At 36.4% G+C, this 19,811-nt stretch overlaps 1 protein-coding gene across 1 annotated transcript; it reads right to left on the bottom strand.

Annotated features, from left to right (window-relative positions):
- Nucleotides 1–9,891: 9,891 nt before the first annotated feature.
- LOC131543891 (SLAM family member 8-like) lies at nucleotides 9,892–12,140 on the bottom strand. The gene is made up of 3 exons (XM_058781698.1): nucleotides 11,558–12,140; nucleotides 10,363–10,674; nucleotides 9,892–10,178 (listed from the first exon to the last, which is right to left on the bottom strand). Exons 1-3 carry the CDS (start codon nucleotides 11,619–11,621, stop codon nucleotides 9,892–9,894), a joined length of 663 nt encoding a protein of 220 aa, XP_058637681.1. The 5' UTR covers nucleotides 11,622–12,140.
- Nucleotides 12,141–19,811: the final 7,671 nt, after the last annotated feature.

Here is a 19,811-nt window from a genome sequence, read left to right as displayed (position 1 = left end):
TTGAATGTAATGAGAAGAAAGGAAATATTGACAAAGGAAGATTTGAAGGGAAATGCATCAAAATGTGGTAAACATCACAATGTAAAGATGACTATTTAGAGATAAAAGAAGGCCCACCACCTATATTTGATGAAATTGATATTGCATTGGCAGACATATGGTGGATGTGTGGATTACATTAAGGCCTCTTGCCAACATCCCCAGAAAAATGGTTAGGATTATGTACTAGGGTTGTGGTGACACATAAAATCAGTCACATCTCTCTAGAAGAGGAAGCAACAAATGAAGAGAAAATATGATCCAAAAGAGCCTATGAAAACTACCCTACAATTTATATATAGTCAATTGGTTAATCTAGAGGTATACCTAACGATGTTAATGCCAGAGATGAAGTCAAATCAGGGATTGAATCAATATTAATTTGAATTACGGAAAAAAATTAATTACAGAAGGATTAATTACATAAATTACAATCAGCGAAGATTTATTAATTACACTGATGAGGCCTTATCCCTTTTAGGAGAGCAATTGGATGCAACAAGTAGAATGACATAGCAACATAGCTTTATATTATTTGTTAACTGAAAAAGGAACAATGCTGTAATTATATACCAAATAATACTGCTCCAGAAGGAGCATTTAGTGAAGTAATGATCAAATTAATAAACCTAAGGATTAAACTTAAAGCAAATGCTGGAACAGATAATAAAATGTGGGATTGGTTTGATGTAAGGTTAGGAGCATGGGGAGCATAGTTAGCTAAATTAGGAATGTTTTTAGGAGTTGCAGTATTGATAGGAGGATTACTGTTTTGCTGTGTACTTCCTATAATGAGGTCACTAGTTGTCAAAGCCACAGCTAAGCAAATGGAAATACTAAAAATTGAATTTGAAGAGTAACCAAAATGTACATTACCCGGACTGGGCTTATGCACCCAACTGGAAGTCACAAACATTGACAAGTGATGGAGATTCTAGTTCCTCAACTGAGGACGAAGAAGAAGTATAAAGATGAACCATACCCTGGGTGTAAGTGCTAGCCTACCCTCTGCCCAAGGGTGGCCCTCTACGATACGCAAAGTGTCTGGCCTGAAGATCAACTATGCTATTTTTGTGTGATGTTACAATGTTTTATGTTTTGAATGTTTATTTCTGTTGTATACATAACTGAGACAACTGTAGGCAAGTGCTGAACCAATTGCACACTCATGCTTATAACATTGTTTTATCTTAAATAAGGGGTTACGGAGACGGGATCTTTTACTCCTTCCTACTCAAGAGTGGGGAGAGAGGTTTGGTCCTGCGGCTCCGCCAGAATGCTGTTACATAATCTAGTCATTGGTGATAAAACTGTGTGACTTAATTTAGTCACTAGGTAGTGATAACTGATGAGACTGAATTATGAAACTGCACTCTGGGTAAAGACAACTAAAGGTAAGACTTAGTAAGTCTCAAAGGGGGGAATGACGAAGAGTTTTATTAATCAAAATATAAATTAATCAAGTATAACTAATGTGAATATAGCCGTTTATGTATCAATGTATTCTACTATTATAAAATTGTATCTGCCTGCATGTGTAGAGGCCTGCAGAAGAATGGAATGTGCCGACGTATGGTTTAAAGTAAAGCGGCACATCCTGTTTTGACATGAGAGGGTCTCTTCCTTTTACTTAACATAAATTAGGGCCTATTGTCTGCTCCAGGAAACATATGAAGAGGCACATCCTTTTATACTGACTAAATTATATTTTTTTATCCCCTAACTAGTGTTGTTAGGGGATACAATTTCAGTATTCGGTACCGATAACAGTGAAAATCCACGGTCCTCTGTACCAATTTAGGTACCACATGCTAATTAAAAAACACACTATTTTTAATAATAAAGTCAAACTAAAATAAAATGTACAAAAATCATTGCCATTCTTTATACTTATTTAAATTGTGTTTCAAGTTTTTCCGCAAGTAATAAAAGTATGAGAAACAGTAAACAGTAAAGTTTCACCCAAATTTAATTTGTCTTTTAATTAATGAAATTTAAACGCATTTTATTTTTTTGTTAAATAAAGTGGATTTACTATTAAAATTAAAATATGGAAGAAATATTGTGTTATTATTTCTTTAAAAATGTTTTTATTTTTTATTTTTTTCAACAGTAGCAATAGTATCACATACATTCTACTAAATAATAGTAATATATTTCTGGCACAATGTCTTTAAGATTAACTTTTATTTTGACGGGTTGCCTTGAATACCTTTAAATTTCTGTGTGTAGCTATATGATATGCTGTTTTTACTCAAATGAAACGGTAAAATGCTCGTGAAGTGACTCTTAGAGCAGTTCTGTAGATGTTGTTTATGTATTTATGTCCTCATTGAGACGGCAGATGCTGAAATCACCGCGTGCTTCAGTGTGTGTAGTAAAAAAAAAAAAAAACGCGTGTCTCTGCCATTCATTCATTCATTCACTCACACACACACACACACACACACACACACACACACACAGAGACTTGCAGAACATGCGGGATTCATATCTGAATCGACTTTTGCAGCTTAATATTTACAGATTTACTATATTTACTAGTCCATGTCGCGATTTGTTTCATATGTATTGACCTACTTTTGATTAATTCATCCAAACTTTGACAAATTCTGTGACATTCCGTGCTAAACTGTAAATATTTAAAAAAAATTATAACTGGATTCCGAGATTCCGTCCGCGTTTTCTGCATCGCGGAAATCACAGGGCCGTATGCGTCAAGAACCGGGTTGACCGGGTACTCGGTACCACCGGTACTTAAAAAAACCTGGTACCTTGACGTTTTCATTTTTTTAGTACCGACTTGGTACCGAAGTACCGGGTCTTTTGACAACACTACCCCTAAACCTACCCCTTACAGAAAACCTGTTTGCCTTGTTACACTTTCAGATAAACATAATTTACTAATTATTATTATTATTATTATTGTTGTTGTTATTGAGTTTACAGGGTATGGTGGTTTTGCTGTTGTAAACACTACTGTTGTTGTTGTAGAAAAAATATTCCTGCCCTATTTAAAACAGAATTCTATTCTAATCCTGTTCTGAATTTATTTATTTTTTGAATGATAATGATTATAAAAACAGGATTGATAAGTATAATTCGGAGGATGAGAAAATCAGTATAAGCCTGTTTTACCAGTGTTGTGATAATTATTTTAAGGCACTGTACGTTTTTTAAAGAAATACTGTAATAATAATAGTTCAAAGTATGAATAGTTTTTAGTCAGATAACTTAAAAAAGACAAGACACCTCGACGCGCTTTAAATCTTTCACAATTAAACAGCAAGAACGAAAGAGAACAAGCACCTTTGTTTATATTGCTGTGTAGAAGTATGTTAGCTGCATTTTTAATATGAATTTTAATAAAATGTAAATTCGTCCCCCGCACTTTAGTCGAGCTCGAGCAGGTGTTTTCACATAGAGTTTTCTAGATTTAAATTAAGAGAGATGTGACCTGATGTTTTATTCATATCCAAAATGAGGAGATATGAATATCAGTAGAGCTGAACACTCTCGTGCAGTGCATGCTTCATTCATACTCGGAGCCAGAGGGCGCTCTCGCGCAGAAGCTTATGACTTGCAGGAAATCCCTAATATGGACAAATGCACGCACTATAGCTGTAGCTGAATAAAAAGCAGAAACGTTTTTACTGATGAATCGTGAAGACAATAAACACACCACTGCGAAAATATATGGTATATGTGTGTTTTTCAAGTTATCTCCAGCCAGGTAATAAATAAATAAACTATATGAAAAATGCAGTACTGATTGACATAGTATAGAAACTATAAAATATATTTCCTGAATTATTCTGTGATAAAAATGGGAAAAGGGTGTTCTTAGTAGCCTTTATAAACCAATTATAAAATTGTCCTTAGGAAAACATTGAACAAAAACATTGTAGCCCCTTGCTGCAGCTAACCTTGCTTCCACAGGCTACACATCTCTTCACGCAGTTCTCGTAAAATAATAATTCAGTAATATATTAACATTAATGTAAATCAGGGTTCCTCAAATCTTTCCCTGGAGGGCCAATCTGCTGCAGAGTTTAGCTCCAACCCTGATCAAACTCACCTACCTGTGATTTTCTAATGATCTTATGCTGCCTTCACGTGCTATCGGAATTATCGTAAATACGAGTTTCCTAATCGGAAATTGGACGTGAACGGCCTCTCAAGTCGTATTTGCTACTGGGAAATTCGGAAATAATTTTGATACCCGAGTTTCCGAGTTGGGCAGGTCATAAACTTTAAACATGGTGGAGGGAACAACAATAGCTGCTGTCAATGCTGTTCTCACAACAACTACATCCCTTTGTCTTGTCGCTAAAGTATTGTATTTATAGGCTAGATATGAACGATCATTCAAAGCATATTGTATGTTTTATAAACAGTGAAATCAGCATGTATTTGACCGAAATTCCAGAATTGTCAGCGAACTGCATGTATAGCGCGGTGAATGTTTATATGATTGTCAACCAATGGGATGCTACATTTTATTCTTTCCGACATTAAAGCACTTGAATACGACAAGCTCGTAATCACGACTTCATAAGTGGGAAATAGGAAATTTCCAATAGCACGTGAAGGTAGCATTACAGCTAGAGAATACCCATAATGCATTGTGAGGGTAGTGTCTAATGAATTCCTGTGTCTCGCCAAAAGATGGCGCCTGCAGCTGAATCATCCATTTTCCAAATCGCTGGTTGAATGTGAGTACAGAATAATATCATACAGGCCTTCATTTATTTTTAATTGATTACTAAATAGTTTAATTGTGGTTTATATGTGCAAGTTCAAATGAGATTCAATATAACTCTTTTCATTACTACTGGAGCTGCCAGTTTGCTAAGTTTTCAAATGATTACTAAACAGCAGCGCTTCCGGCGCACTCAGTGTCCGACTTTGCTCGCTCGTTTTTCATTCACTCCCTACATTACAGTGGACTAATGTAGGGAATAATGAATGAGGGGGTGATTTCAAACAAAGCAGAGGTCGGATGTGGGAACATCCAAGTTGAAATGTCACACTTCCAACCTCAGTGAGCTCCAGCCAATCACAATGATGCAATGAGAGCTTTTCCTTATTTTGTGTTAATAATGGTAAAAACAGGAAATATAAAAATAAAATGCTGCCATTCTTTTCCAAATCAGCTGACGAATAGTAGAAATTTAGGTAGCTTTCTATGTTACAGTTTGTTTTCAAGTTTGATATAATAGCTCCATATAATTCTCTCTGGAAGTAGGCTGCTGCCATCTTGGAAATGACATCAAATGAGTCGTCTAATCAAACACACCTGAACAAGCTAATCAAGCTCTTCAGGATCGCTACAAAGTTTCTGGCAGGTGAGTTTGATCAAGGTTGGGGTAAATTCTGCAAGAAAGTGTACCTCGAGGTTGATGGTACGACTCGAGTCGAGAACCCCTGATGTAGGCCACTGGTACTTTCAGTAGTAAAAAATGCATCTGATGTAGCTGCTGTGCCATCTTGTGGTTAAAATGTGGTTTGTCTGCTCGTGTAAAACAGAGGAAGGAGATCTTATTCATTGTTTCTGGTTTTTTAGGGAGATTAAGAAGTTTTGGGTTATGGTTGAACAAGAACTTAATGTTATTTTATCTATTAATATTGGCTGTGGCCCAAAACATATGTTGCTTGGGATATATGATGACATTATCGTAGACAAGCATAAAAAGACACTTTGCAAGTTCCTAACATTTTGTGCAAGAAAATGTATCCTTTTGAAGTGGTTAATGGATGAAGCCTCTTTAAAGGCACTATGGCACAGGGTTATACTTGAATACATATCATTAGATTACTAAACCTGTGCTTCTTATAGCAAAGATGCTATTTCATAGAAAGTGGCATCCATTTTTGATATATGCGGTTTAAATATGTGAGGCATGTTGGGATATAAATATGTAAGGCATAGGTGTGAATTTAGGGTGATTGGGACACAAGGTTAAATGGGACAGTATAACTATACAGAATTTATGTTCTCACCTAATGAGTGAAAATAAAAAGTTTTTTTGCTGAATCCCAGGTGTAAGATCACATAATTAAAATGGGATGCCCTCATTGGTGTGACATCATTTAGGTGGGCGGGGCATGCATCAAACAGGAAGTTGACCATGAAAAGCATGAACTGAGGAAAATGACATAAGCACAATTTGGATGGATGGGACAGTGCTTAAAGGCTTTGTTAATTAGTAAAAATGATTGACTTTGTAATAGAGAACCATAGTGTATGCCCTAAATCAGTGGTTTCCAACCTTTTTATTTGTGCAAGCCCTAATCAACCACAAAATATTCATGAACTAGCTAGATTTTTGATCAAATAAAAATTCTGAAATAGAAGCGCTTTGAAAATAGAAGCATTATAGATAAACTTTTTAAATGTTTTTTGTTGCAGTAATAAATCATATTCATGTTTCTGTTAAAGGTTAAATGTTTTCAATGACTTTAGGACTTTAAGCCTTCTTTTACCTCAGTTAGGCTACATGTGTTGTATTGTATGAATTGTGGATGGATTTATGAACTGAGAAATAAAGTTGAATATAAATAAGCATGGGCTCTTAATGATGATGATGAACAGAAAAGGAAATATTGCATATAGAATTATATTAAAGTATGAACTAACTTGTGCAATACAGTAAATATTCTTATAATACCCTAAATCAATGAAAAAATGTGCTGTCCCAAACACCCAAATGTTACCCAAAATTGTTTTTGGCTCAGTTCACAGAAAAGTGCATATGGCGGATTTTCAAAAACTGTCCCAATCACGGTCTCCAAATGGGAGGGCCTGTTTCTTATAGGGATGACTGACACGAAGCTGATGTTTCGACACGGTGTCGAGATCCCGAAGCGCAGAAGTTTCGAAACACTGCTCCGAAGCGTCCCTGCGTCCCAATGGTCATACTATCCATCCTAAATAGCATGTCAAATTACAATAAGTGTGTCCCAAAGCATAGTATGTTGAAAAGAGTATGCCAAAAGTCCCCGGATGGTCTACTATTTCAGGTCGATTTTTGAAGTGTGCATCCGTGCACAATCTGATGGCTAAAATTGCCCATAATCCATTGCGCTTTGGAGAAGGATTCAGTCCAGAACTACAAACACGAAAAAAAAGCACTAGAAAAACTACAAACGTGGCGGATGCGCGCGAGCGACCGTTAGCTAGAGAGGTTTACAAAAAGGGGTTTGAGTTACTAATAATCAATATTTAAACTGGTAAAAAATATTTATTTATTGTTATCCGTGTTATATTTCATCTGCAACAGCAATGTGAACTTTTATAAACATCTATTTGGTCGCTAACTTTTAAATGCATCATTATGCAGAAAATCTGAGCAGAGTTCTCCGCATGAAAGACCCGCGACTGGCAGATCAACGAGCTACTTCTTTTTTTCTCCAATACGGTAGGAAGTTAAATGAAAAGAAATGAAATGTGGAGGATGTTAACGGTGACAAGATGATTGACAGGCCAGTTTACAGTGACAGGGCCGTAACAGATGTGACAGAGCGGGCCGTTAACGACGTAGTTGTGTGACGTGATAGCGTGTCCCAAAGCTTGCCTACTCTTCTACTACACACTCAAAAGTGTGTACTTTTTCTTCACCAAAAGAGTACATACTTTAAGGGCGTAGTATAAGTAGGCACATTGGGACGCATCATGTGATTCGAAACACCCATGTCATGTGACTAAGGCGATTCGAAGCATCGGGGCGTGGCATACCTGCCAAACCTGCGTTTGATTGACAGGGTCAGGAACAAATCACACAATCGCACATCTGTCTCAACCTAACTCCCACAAAGTATAAAAGTGGAGTTAACACATCTTCACTTCGTGGGTTTTTGTGAGAGGAGAGAGATTTTGCGATATAGTGATATTTATAGTGTAATTTGGTTATTTATATTTAGGCTACATTAAAAGTTATTATTAAGATATTGATAGATAGGCTATAGACATTGACAGATAATTCGGATAAATGATACATTCATATAGGCATACATTCATATAAGTTAGATAGTGACAAGCACAGCAAGTTAGAGATGGGATATCATAGGCTAGTTGATACATAATTTATTTGTATAGCACTTTTCTTAAACAAAATGCAACTCAAAGTGCTTCACAAGCATAAAACAAATATTAAAAACAACATCAACATAAGAATATCAAAAAAAAAAAAAAAAAAGCAAATGTAAGTATATATAGGCTAATACGCACACTTCACACACTATTTTGGTCATAAGCAACTGTAAAAAGGTAGGTCTTAACACGCTTTTTCAAAATATGAATACTAGTTGACTCTCTCACTTCTTTTGGAAGACAGTTCCAAATTTTTGGAGTATAATGACTAAAAGAGGTACCGCCAGATCTACTGTGCAATATGCTAAAAGTCCAGCACTAGAGGATCGTGACATTCGATTAGGAATATATCTTGACAAACAATCAGAAATGTAAGAAGGTGTCAGGTTATGCAATGCCTTATACACTAATGTAATAATTTTATAGTCAATCCTTTGGTGCACAGGTAACCAATGTAATTCCATTAAAACCGGTGTAACAGATTATTTCATATTGATAGATTACATAATAATGGGAGCTCCACACAAGAGATGCCGTGCATCTGTGGTGTGGGAGCATTTCCATTTGGAAACACAAAATAAAGTGAGATGTATGTGTGATAGGCAGCTAGCCTACTGTAATAATACATCATCCATGATGCGCTGTTTGAGGAGCGCTCATCCTGGCCTTTTGGGGGGTGCAGAGGATGGTAACATTGTCCCTGTACCTAGGCCCGCTATTGACACTGCTGGGCCGTCTAAGCAAGGTATATATTGTATGAAATCTAATTCAGATCACAAAGTGTTGAGACGCTGTTTAGAAAATCCATATTTTTAAATTAAAATCTTTATATGTAAAACAGAAAAAAAGCCAGACATTGTGGCTTGATGTCTTTTATTAATGTTCATTTTTCATGACCAAAATAACATTTATTCACAAAGAGTTCATTCAGATGTCAGACCGATGTTTCAACACATTACAATAACAGAACAATAAAAATGCAAATTTTAAATGCTTATTATAATTATATGAATTAGAGCTTCATCCGGGTTTTGAAACCATGGTGACAGCATTCTAGTCGAGAACACTAACCACGCCCCCAAATCACTTGGTGGTTCAACTAACACAACATACATTATAATTTGTCAATTCGTCAAACTGCTTCTCTGTCGAAGCTGTTTCAGAGCAATACCTGAAAATGAGCACTCTGTGTCACCATAGAGACGGGTGTCGAATTGTTTCGAAGCCTCGACACATTTGCTTCGACTGTTTCAGTGTTTCACGAAGCCTCACTCTGCCACCACTACCGGTAGTTTCTTAGTCTGTCTTTATTTCAAAGTAAACTTTTTGTAAATTATTGTAACAGGCAGTCCACCGGAGGCAAGTTTAATAACCCATGTGCAGTTTATTTACAAACGTGATCCAAAATACAAACATAATCTGAGACTTGACTTGGCATGAACAAACTAGACTCACCGACAGCAGGTTACAACATCAATACAGGACCCGAAACAATGGCAACATGATGGCTACTTATAGCAAACAATACAGGTCACATGACAAGAACCAACCAATGAGAGACAGGACACATGACTAAGACTACCAATCACAAAATGACACAATGAACAAGAGAACCAATAGCATGAATACATGAGGGCAAGGGAAGCATGACACAAACAGGGACCATGACTAAACTCCAAAATAAAAGACATGAAAACATGAACATGAAACAAAACCAAACCCCACTTTACAATTATATAATCCTTAGAGAATTTAAGCATTCAACTTTTTACACATAACCTTTGCTCCTCAGATGTCTCTGTGCACACTACAGTCTCAGTAGTATACCTGACGCTGACGGTGTTGTCGGCTGTGCAGGTGAGTGTAGCGCTCTCTGCTGGACGGAGGCTGATATTCAGGTGAGATCCTTGAGTCTGGATCTGATGACCGGTCCAGCTGTACGAGGGATTCTGGTCACCGGATGCCAGACACCGGAGATGAAACATGCAGATGTTTTGCGATTGCAGCCAGGAAACATTATACTCAATCTTTGCATCTCTGATGAGATCTGTAGGAGAATAATATGCAAAATTAATTATATTAGCATACTCATTCCCTTATTAAAGAAGTATTTTACTTCAGTTAAATGACTATAAACATATTCGGTGTCACTTAGTTAATGTGTTGTTTTAGAATTTGCTATTTGCATCCTAACAGCATTGACAGAATAAATATCAAGTCATTAAACTCACCATGAACACGTAGCTCAATGAATTTTGTTTTGTATTGTACAGATTTTCCTTCTGCAACAATAGAGAAGCTTCCAGAATCCTGGAGTTTAAGGTCTGCTACTGTAATGCTAATATTGCCTTCATTCATCTTTAACCTTTCGTGAAATAATTCAGGTTTAACTGTTTTGAAATTATTATTTTGATAATCAGCAAAATTAATCCCATTATATTTCCACTGTACTTCAAGATCATCTTTTGGATAATCAGCAGTTAATTCCAGCGAGTCTCCAACAGCTTTGTGCACAACCTCTGCATCTGAATCAACACACGACCCTACGATACAGAACAAACAACAAACAATGCTTACATACAGACACAAATTCATGCCATATTTTTTCACATTCAACATAAGATAACATGTGTCCATTGACATACTTCATTAAATATCAGTTTGACAACAACATCAACAAAAAGGAACAGAAAGTTGACAAATAATAACTAAACCATCAAAAGAAGCTCACAGAGTCTGAGTTTTAGACTTTGCTATCAGCACAGACCATCTCACATTTCTCAATCTTCACACTTTTGTCTTCATGAGGGCGGCTCCACAGCACCATCAGCATGAAGATAACTTTATTTCCACCAGAAGATATCAGAATCAGATATCAGTCAGATTCAAGCACATCCCTGTAATGGCATCTGTAAAGTGTATTTGCACAGTGACTCCTGCTCTGTGTCTGTATTTGGTAACTTCGTGCTCTGCTGAGGAAGTGTTTCACAGCACCGTGCCACTCATCGACTCTCCACCACATCACCTCAACAGCTGTAAGTCTTTTTTGTAAATGTTGCATGTTTTTGCCATTTTGATGACATAATATTTTTATTCCACAGCACTGAATGACAAGTCAAAATAAACCCAGAAATGCTTTTTCAATTAGTCTAATGCTGGTTGCAACAGAAAAGCACTCTATTAATGGCACCTTCACTAAAGATAAGGCTTGAGGTTTCCTGAACCGAACTGTCTTTTCTCACAGATGAAACACTGATGTGACCTAACTGTCCATGATCATTTGCTTCAAACAGTAAAATTATAATACACAACATATTTTAATACCAAAATCACTTTAAGCATGCATTGCATTAAACACATGTAGCTTCATATTTAATAATCATTTAAAATATTCATATTCATACAGGAATAACTGCTGTCACACACCTTGGAGAAGGAAAACCAGGAGAACTCCTAAAATGGAGCAGCAGGACTCTTGAAAGACGTTCATGTCCAGAAGAAGTTTAGACGACAGACTGAGGCATCCGTGACAGCAGATACAGAGAAACAGAAGAGAGAGAAACACACTTCCTCACAGCATCTCACGCAAGAGCACAAGCATTTCACCAACCAATATCTGCAGTTCATGAGAAGTTGAAGTGAAGCATTATTTTGAGTCGATGCAGATGAGTATGTATCACTGAACTACAGGAAAATCATGACAATTCTGTGATTATTTACTTACAGAGTTTTCAGTTCCTCTTGAAGCTCACAGACTGACACAACGTTCAGGCCATTTCATGATAGTCAATGTTTCATGATAGTCAATGTCAGCTTTAGAGGAAAAGGCAGATGGATCTGTTGGTGGATTTTGAGTGTAATTAACAAACAATTACAAATTTACAACACTATTACAGACTTTCCAGAAGCTAAGAATATTCCAGTGCTCCAGACTGTCATCAGATTTCACTCATGAAATCTGTAGTTGAAGTTTGGTTGAATAAGAAATTTGTAATAAATTTTAATAAAGTAAGATGCAGTATATAAAATGTGTGGTTTATATAGGCCTACTGCTCAAAGATCCTAAGGGTGTTTCCTCTGTCCTTTGTGGAGCAATTAATGGAGCCTTTTCACATTTACACACTCTTAGACATTTCAAAGGGTTTCTAGTGTTGCCAGTAAGTTACTGTAATTAAGATTTACAGTACCAAACTGTATTTGATTTACAGTTGCAAATTGTACTGTTTTACAGTAAATTACTGTAAAAAAATCCAATTAATCAGTATACTACTGTAATTCATTCATTTTAATATAGATTTCATTAGATTTGTCTATTTTTATATAGAATTCATTTTATTTTTAAACTCTACATAGGTACTACTGGCATTCAATTAAAACAGACACAATAATTACAAAATATCAAATTCTTTATTTAAAACATTGCATGCATAACACATAAAAATACAGTCTTCCAATGCTGGAACAGTGCATCTTCACCATTTCTCCTGTCTTAGGACGTTTTGCAGTGCATTATATTATGCCCTCTTGATTCATCATCACAAAGACTCTTTAGGCAACAGAGACACAATGGGGAAAGAAGACAAACAGCCAAAGAATACATAGCCATCTGCAAAACCCAGGTACTGCTCCAAAACGTGGCCACCATCTTTGCTCACCATCCACTTTGTTAGTGACAGAAATGTCTTCTCTGAAAAACAAGGAGTAGAAATGGCACACTTTTAAAAGGCAAACCTCATATAGAATACACAAACCTCTCAAAACCATAGTTGTTCTCTTACCATGAATTATCACCTAGCCAACATGTATATGTGGGCCCCACATGGTTTATGCTTGGTCTACATGGGTACCAAGTGGGCATCTTATCTGGGGCCCACTTGGGTCAGCTAAGTAGGTCCCACATGGTCAAAAACAGATCGGCTCCCTATGTGGGTCCTAGTTGGGTCACAAATGGGAAATGATTGCATGGGCTCGAAATGGGCAAAACAAATGGGGCCCATATGGGTTTAACCAATTGGTTAGACATGGGAAAATACAATCAATCCCATATAGGCTGCCTACACTGGCCCAAGGTAAAACCCACATAGGCAACGTCTATATGAGTTAAAAATGGGGAAACACATATGGGGCCCTCTTGGTCAAACCATATGAGTAAAACATGGGCAAACACAATCATTTATAGGCTGCCTACACTGGCCCAGGATAGTACCCACAAAGGCAAACTCTATATGGATTCTGAATGGGGAAACACGTACGGAGCCCTCTTTGCCAAACCATATGGGTAAAACATGGGCAAACACAATCAGTCCCATATAGGCTGACTACATGGGCTGTACACAAATAGGTACAGATTGGCAGTGTGTTTGGGATCTATGTGAGTACAGTATTGACTTTATTCTCCAGAGAAACAAGCGCGTCACCATCTTCAGAATATTGTCTTTGAACTTGTGCGGTAGCTCTGTATATTTCTATGGCATCGCTGTCTAAGTAATTTAGCTGGTAAAGTGGTTTTATGTATTGTAGAGTTGACGAAAGTTATCGTAAACATTGTAATGTTTAAAGCAAATGTCTTGACAAATGTCAGAAGACCAGGAAGATTTTAAAACAAGCGGTTCATTTATAAATCTGTCTGATCACAGAAGATGGCAAACGCAGCACTAAAAAGGGGCGGGGCTACATAAGGTGAAAAGGCAACTCCAGACCTGGAGGGCCGGTCTATAGCATACTTTAATTTCAACAAACACACCTGTCTCTAATTCACAAATAATTTTGAACACTGTGATTAGCTTGTTTGGTGTGTTTGGTTAGAGATAGAACTAAACTCAACAGTACATTTAGGATTGTTGGAAGAGTTCATGATCGAGTCAGGAGTTGAAGAGCCCTGGAATATACAAATCAAATTAAACCCAGTGTGCCATCAGCAATGGCCTGCAAAGCACATGCTTATCTCCATATAGAAAGAAAATGGTCATTGTGCAATATGAAGAACGGGTTACAGAAGGCTAATTATCTATCAAAATAATGGGATTATAGTGGCTTTGAGATGCAGAACTCAAACCCCTAGCAACAGCTGCCTGATTCCACAGAAGTACTCCAGAGTTTTATGGTCAGTTGGTTAGTAACAGATAATGAAATAGCCCAAGCGAAGAAAGATAGAATGGAAATTCATGTTTCTGATGGGAAAATGGTCCGTGTACCTTCGGATAATTCGTTTTTTGATTTAATATTGAAATCTGAAAAATGAAAAAAACGCCACATTTTTCGTTTTTCATTTGTTCAAACAAAACGAAAAATCAAGAATTCGGCTTCAGTTTTCGTTTTTACGTTCAGGGACAGAAAAGGGATAAACTACTTGAATATTCGATCTCTACAAGTGGGCGGAGTGAAACGCCCCTCTCCGCTGATTGGTCAACCAAACATTACAACATAATAATAGTCCTTAAAAATAATAATAATAGTCCTCCGCTTCTACAGATTCTTAACATGTTTATTTCTGCTACATTTGGTCTCTTTTTCTTCATCAAACAGCCAGATTAACCAATGGCTTGACACAAACCGTACCGAGGCAGAACCTTTCAGTCCTCTGGCACACCGCCTGTTTTATTATATATCCACCTATCAAAATTTGTGTGGCAAAGCCGCGCGACGCACTGCAGCGCGGGGGAAATGTATTGTAGTGAAGCGCAGACCAGTATCAATGTATGTGAAGGTACACAGAGTCATAACTTTTGTTTTAGACAATACGCTACGTTTTGGACAATGGAGGAACCTAAATAATATGACAGATATGACAAGATATGACTTTGTGTAATTTCACAGCACATCTATTAGCTATTTTTCTATTTTGAGTTTTATTCACAGAGCACTTTATAACAAATCATATTGTTATCCCACTGGCATGTGACTATTTGTTCCATGGTGCTGTTTTAGTGAAATGTGAATTTGACGTCATGATTTGAAGGTGAACTCGGTGCTCGCACCTCATGTTTGCGGCTAAATGCAAATTATCATAATTGACGGACAGCTATGCCCGTGAAAAGACATCAGCACTCCGGCTGTTGATGTTAATAACGTGTTTTAATGTCGGTAATAATTTCACCACCATTAACGCATCTAATATTCTCTCTGAGTTTCCATGTTCCCTTACGAAAATTAGCCATGGTTTTAACACGAATAAATACATTTATAGTGGTCTGCGCTAATACAATCTCCCGCGCTGCAGTGCGTTGTATGGGAAGCCAAACAACCAAAAAGTGGGACGAAACAGCGCGGAAAAGAGAGTTTGCGACCGACTCGACAGCGCAGGGAGGACGTGTTTGCTAGAGCCACCGAACTGACAGTGCGGCATGAACATAAGAAGTTCGTGTTTTTCCCTGCACGTTAACATAATGAAGATCAGTATTAAGTAATTACATTTCCCCTTTGCGTATTATCTTTCATATTAAGACAGTAAAAGTTGTTTTAGCTACTTTGAAGAACTGCACACATTGCCTATATAAAGGGCCTAATAGCCTATATAATAAGACTTTAATACATTTACAATAGCATAGTTTTCTTGAGGAGCACACCCAGCTTCTAGTTTATATATTTTTATTTTGTACCTAGTTATTATTGTCGTTGTCGTCAAGTTCTACATAGCACACAATTGCAATTATGTACCATTTAAAATTGGAACTATTATTAAATAGGATAGGTATGTGACCCTGGACCTCAAAACCAGTTTTTTTTTTTTTTTTTTAAGATTTATACATCATCTGAAAGCTGAATAAATAAGCTTTCAATTGATGTATGTTTTGTTATGACAATATTTGCCCGAGATACAAATTTGAAAATCTGGAATCTGATGGTATAAATAAATAAATAAATAAATAAATAAATAAATAAATAAATAAATAAATACATACATACATACATACATACATACATACATAAATATTGAGAAAATCGCTTTTGTCCAAATGAAGTTCTTAGCATATATTACTAATCAAAAATTAAGTTTTGATTTATTTGGGGATTTACAAAATATCTTCATGGATGATCTTTACTTACAGTAATATCCTAATGATTTTTGGAATAAAAGAAAAAATTGACAATTTTGACCCATACAATGTTGGCTATTGCTGCAAACATACCCTTGCTTTGTGTGGTCCAGGGAATTATTTTTTTTTTGGTCTCTAAAGACCAGGGAACATCCAAGGTAATGTTCTTTAACTTTAACAGTGCAATTTTATATAATGGCTACGTTTGTCAGGCTTTTCTCTACGCTCCATATTAAATAAATAAATAAATAAAATTTAATTAATTGATTTAAAAACAAACTCTTTCAAAATTGGGGACAGTGTATGTAAATTCAATATGATGTATTTTGAATTTTGCACTGCATTTATTTTAGGGTTATTAACTTAATACTGATCTTCATTATGTTAACGTGCAGGGAAAAATACGAACTTCTTATGTTCGCGCTGCGCTGTCAGTTCGGTGGCGCTAGCAAACACGTCCTCCCTGCGCTGTAGAGTCGGTCGTGCCGCTCGGTCCATTGAGCCTATGACAGGACAGCGCGGCGCAAACGCTTTAATATCGCACTGTTTCTCCCACTTTTGGGTTGTTTGGCTTCCCATACGTTGCGCAGTTTTGCCACACAGATTTTAATAGGTGCCCTACTAAAAAAACAAAAACAAACAAAAAAAAAAACAATAGAAGCCCATTAGAAACCATCACAGAAATTCCAGTGGTTTACATTAAAATACCATTATGAACCATTAGCTTTTTCCAGTAAAACCATTACAAAATTCCTTTTTGTAGTGTGTTTTGGGCATTTTTCCAATAGGATTTAACATCCCACCAATAGAATCTATCACATACCAGTAGACAACATTATAGTTTCCATTAACACCAATACAATTCTCATCATAACCATTAAATCCATTACATTTTCTATTGTGTTTTGGGCAGGGTTCTATTGTTTTTTTCAGCAGGGTGGTTAGCTATAATAAATCAGGCGGCCGTGCCAAAGATGTAGGCTAGTAGGTAGTTGTGTGTGCAGGTACGAATTAAATTAATATTTATGAGATTTCAGGGGTAGGTTGCAGAATTTAAGCCTACACAAAAGAAATCTCTGTCTAGGCTCTGCCTCGGTATTGTTTGTGTCAAGCCATTCCTTAATCTGGCTGTTTGTTGAAGAGAAAGAGATCAAATGTAGTAGAAATAAACACTTTAAGAATACATAGTAGCGGAGGACTTTTATTATGTTTTTATGACTATTATGTTGTAATGTTTGGTTGACCAATCAGCGGAGAGGGGCGTTTCACTCCGCCTACTTGTAGAGATCGAATATTCAAGTAGTTTATCCCTTTTCTGTCCCTGAAAGTAAAAACGAAAACTGAAGCCGAATTCTTGATTTTTCGTTTTGTTTGAACAAATGAAAAACGAAAAAGGTGGCGTTTTTTTTCATTTTTCAGATTTCAATATTAAATCAAAAAACGAATTATTCGAAGGTACACGGGTCCGTGTACGTTGCGTTCATTCGTTTTTTGATTAAATATTGAAAATAGAAACATGAGAACACGGCACCATTTTCATTTTTCGTTTTGTCAAAAAAATGAAAAAACAAGAAATCGCCTTGATTTGCCGTTTTTACATTCAGGGGTTGAAAATGGATAAACAGCTCGAATGTTCGATTTCCACGTGTGGGCGGGAATGAAACGCCCCATTTCACTGATTGGTCAAGCAAAAATGAAGCGGTGCCGTCATCATGTCGTCTTCAGTACTGTGTAACAGAAGACGAGTCCTCCACTGTTAAAGTGTTTATTGCAACTCCTGCATGTCATCTCTCTCTCATCAAACAACCAGACTAACAAATGAACGGGGTTTACTTCTGTGTAGGCATAAACTCTATATGGCAATTATTAGGTGCTTATTGCAGAAATATGTATGTAGCTCGGATCTGCAGCTACATTACCCTTTTAGTCTATTTCTTTGGCGCACCGCACATTTTATTTAGCTGTCCAGTTATCAAAATCTGTGTGGCAAGGCTGCGTGACGCACTGGACAACACTGGACGAATGCATTTACTTTATAGTGAAGCGCAGAGCAGTATTGATTTTAGTATATCCAGCAGTCATAACTTTTATTTTAGACAGTACAGTTTCATTATGAGTATAAATTGATTTAATTTTAGACACAAAACAGTCTGTTTTATTTGACTTAAAACACAGGCGTTTCGTTCTTGAATGAATCCGAGTCTTTGAATGAATCGTTTGAGTGAGTGGTTCAATGACCCATTTGCTTTGCTCCTGAAAAAAACCTTCATAATTCAAGTAGCCTATCCAGTTGTTTCATTTTGTCACTCATTTCATATTTCTGTAGGCTACTCAAAATGTTTTTGTTTAAAACAATCTCATTCCATAATGAAATTGTTGTGTTAATGCATTTACTACTGTCTGAGCAGCACTAATTCTGTAAATACATTAACTTAAGATGCAGCTTCTGTGCCACAGTGCAAAGATGGCTTTGCCTGGTACTGATTTAACACCTATAATGTCATATTTTTCAAATATTGACTAAATTCAGGAATTTAATATTAAAGGTGACAGACATATTTTATAAAGTTAGAAAATGCCCTTTTCTATAAAAATAGCATGCATTATATACATGTGTAACATGCCGTCAGATAATGACAGTATCATATAAACTTCTCAATGAAAAAAAACTCACGCTAAAATCAATACTGGTCTGCACTTCACTATAATGTAAATGTTCACTATAATGTAAATGTCACGCAGCTTTGCCACACAGATTTTGATAACTGGACAGCTAAATAAAATGGGCTGTGAGCCAAAGAAATAGACTAAAAGGGTAACGTGGTGGCAGATCTGAGATACATACATATTTCTGCAATAAGCACCTAATATTTGCCATAGAGAATCTATGCCTACACAGGAGTAAAGCCCTTGTCTAGGCGCTGCCCCAGTATGGTTTGTGTCAAGCCACTTGTTAGTCTGGTTGTTTGATGAGAGGGAGATGAACGCAGGAGTTGCAATAAATGCTTTTATTCTGTTGCACAAAACTGAAGACGACATGATGACGGCACCGCTTCATTTTTGCTTGACCAATCAGTGAAATGGGGCGTTTCATTCCCTCCCACACGTGGAAATCGAACATTCGAGCTGTTTATCCATTTTCAACCCCTGAATGTAAAAACGGCAAATCAAGGCGATTTCTTGTTTTTTCATTTTTTTTGAAAAAACGAAAAACGAAAATGGTGCCGTTTTCTCATGTTTCTATTTTCAATTTTAAATCAAAAAACGAATGAACGCAACGTACACGGACCATACAGGAGTTCAGAATAAAGTGCCCTTTCATTCAGTTAGCATATTGTGTTTTGTGTTGAGTTTTCATTTTGGACCAACAGTAAAGACTTTTCTTTTCAGTCTAGTCGGCACATGACCGACCTTCAAAGTTGAAATATGATTGAAATAATGTCAGTTGCTGTTTTAACGTTGACACAATGTTGATATAGAGTTTAATGCCAAATCATTGAAAAATGATTTTAACAAAAACAAATCATTACAAAAAAAAAAAAGACAATTAAAATATCTGTTGAATCAATGTCATGTCATTAACAATAAATATATGCCTTGAATTATTATGATCATTAATATTTTATTTATTAGCATTATATGAT

This window comes from Onychostoma macrolepis, chromosome 07 (assembly GCF_012432095.1).
Source record: "Onychostoma macrolepis isolate SWU-2019 chromosome 07, ASM1243209v1, whole genome shotgun sequence".
Lineage (NCBI taxonomy): Eukaryota > Metazoa > Chordata > Actinopteri > Cypriniformes > Cyprinidae > Onychostoma > Onychostoma macrolepis.
This window is presented reverse-complemented; position numbering and strand designations above follow the sequence as displayed.

Coding starts and splice junctions, on each gene's coding strand:
- LOC131543891 (XM_058781698.1), bottom strand. CDS start 11,621: ATGAACGTCTTTCAAGAGTCCTGCTGCTCCATTTTAGGAGTTCTCCTG. Junction 10,675..11,557: donor CCTGGTTTTCCTTCTCCAAG/GTGTGTGACAGC, acceptor TCTGTATCGTAG/GGTCGTGTGTTGATTCAGAT. Junction 10,179..10,362: donor CATTGAGCTACGTGTTCATG/GTGAGTTTAATG, acceptor ATTCTCCTACAG/ATCTCATCAGAGATGCAAAG.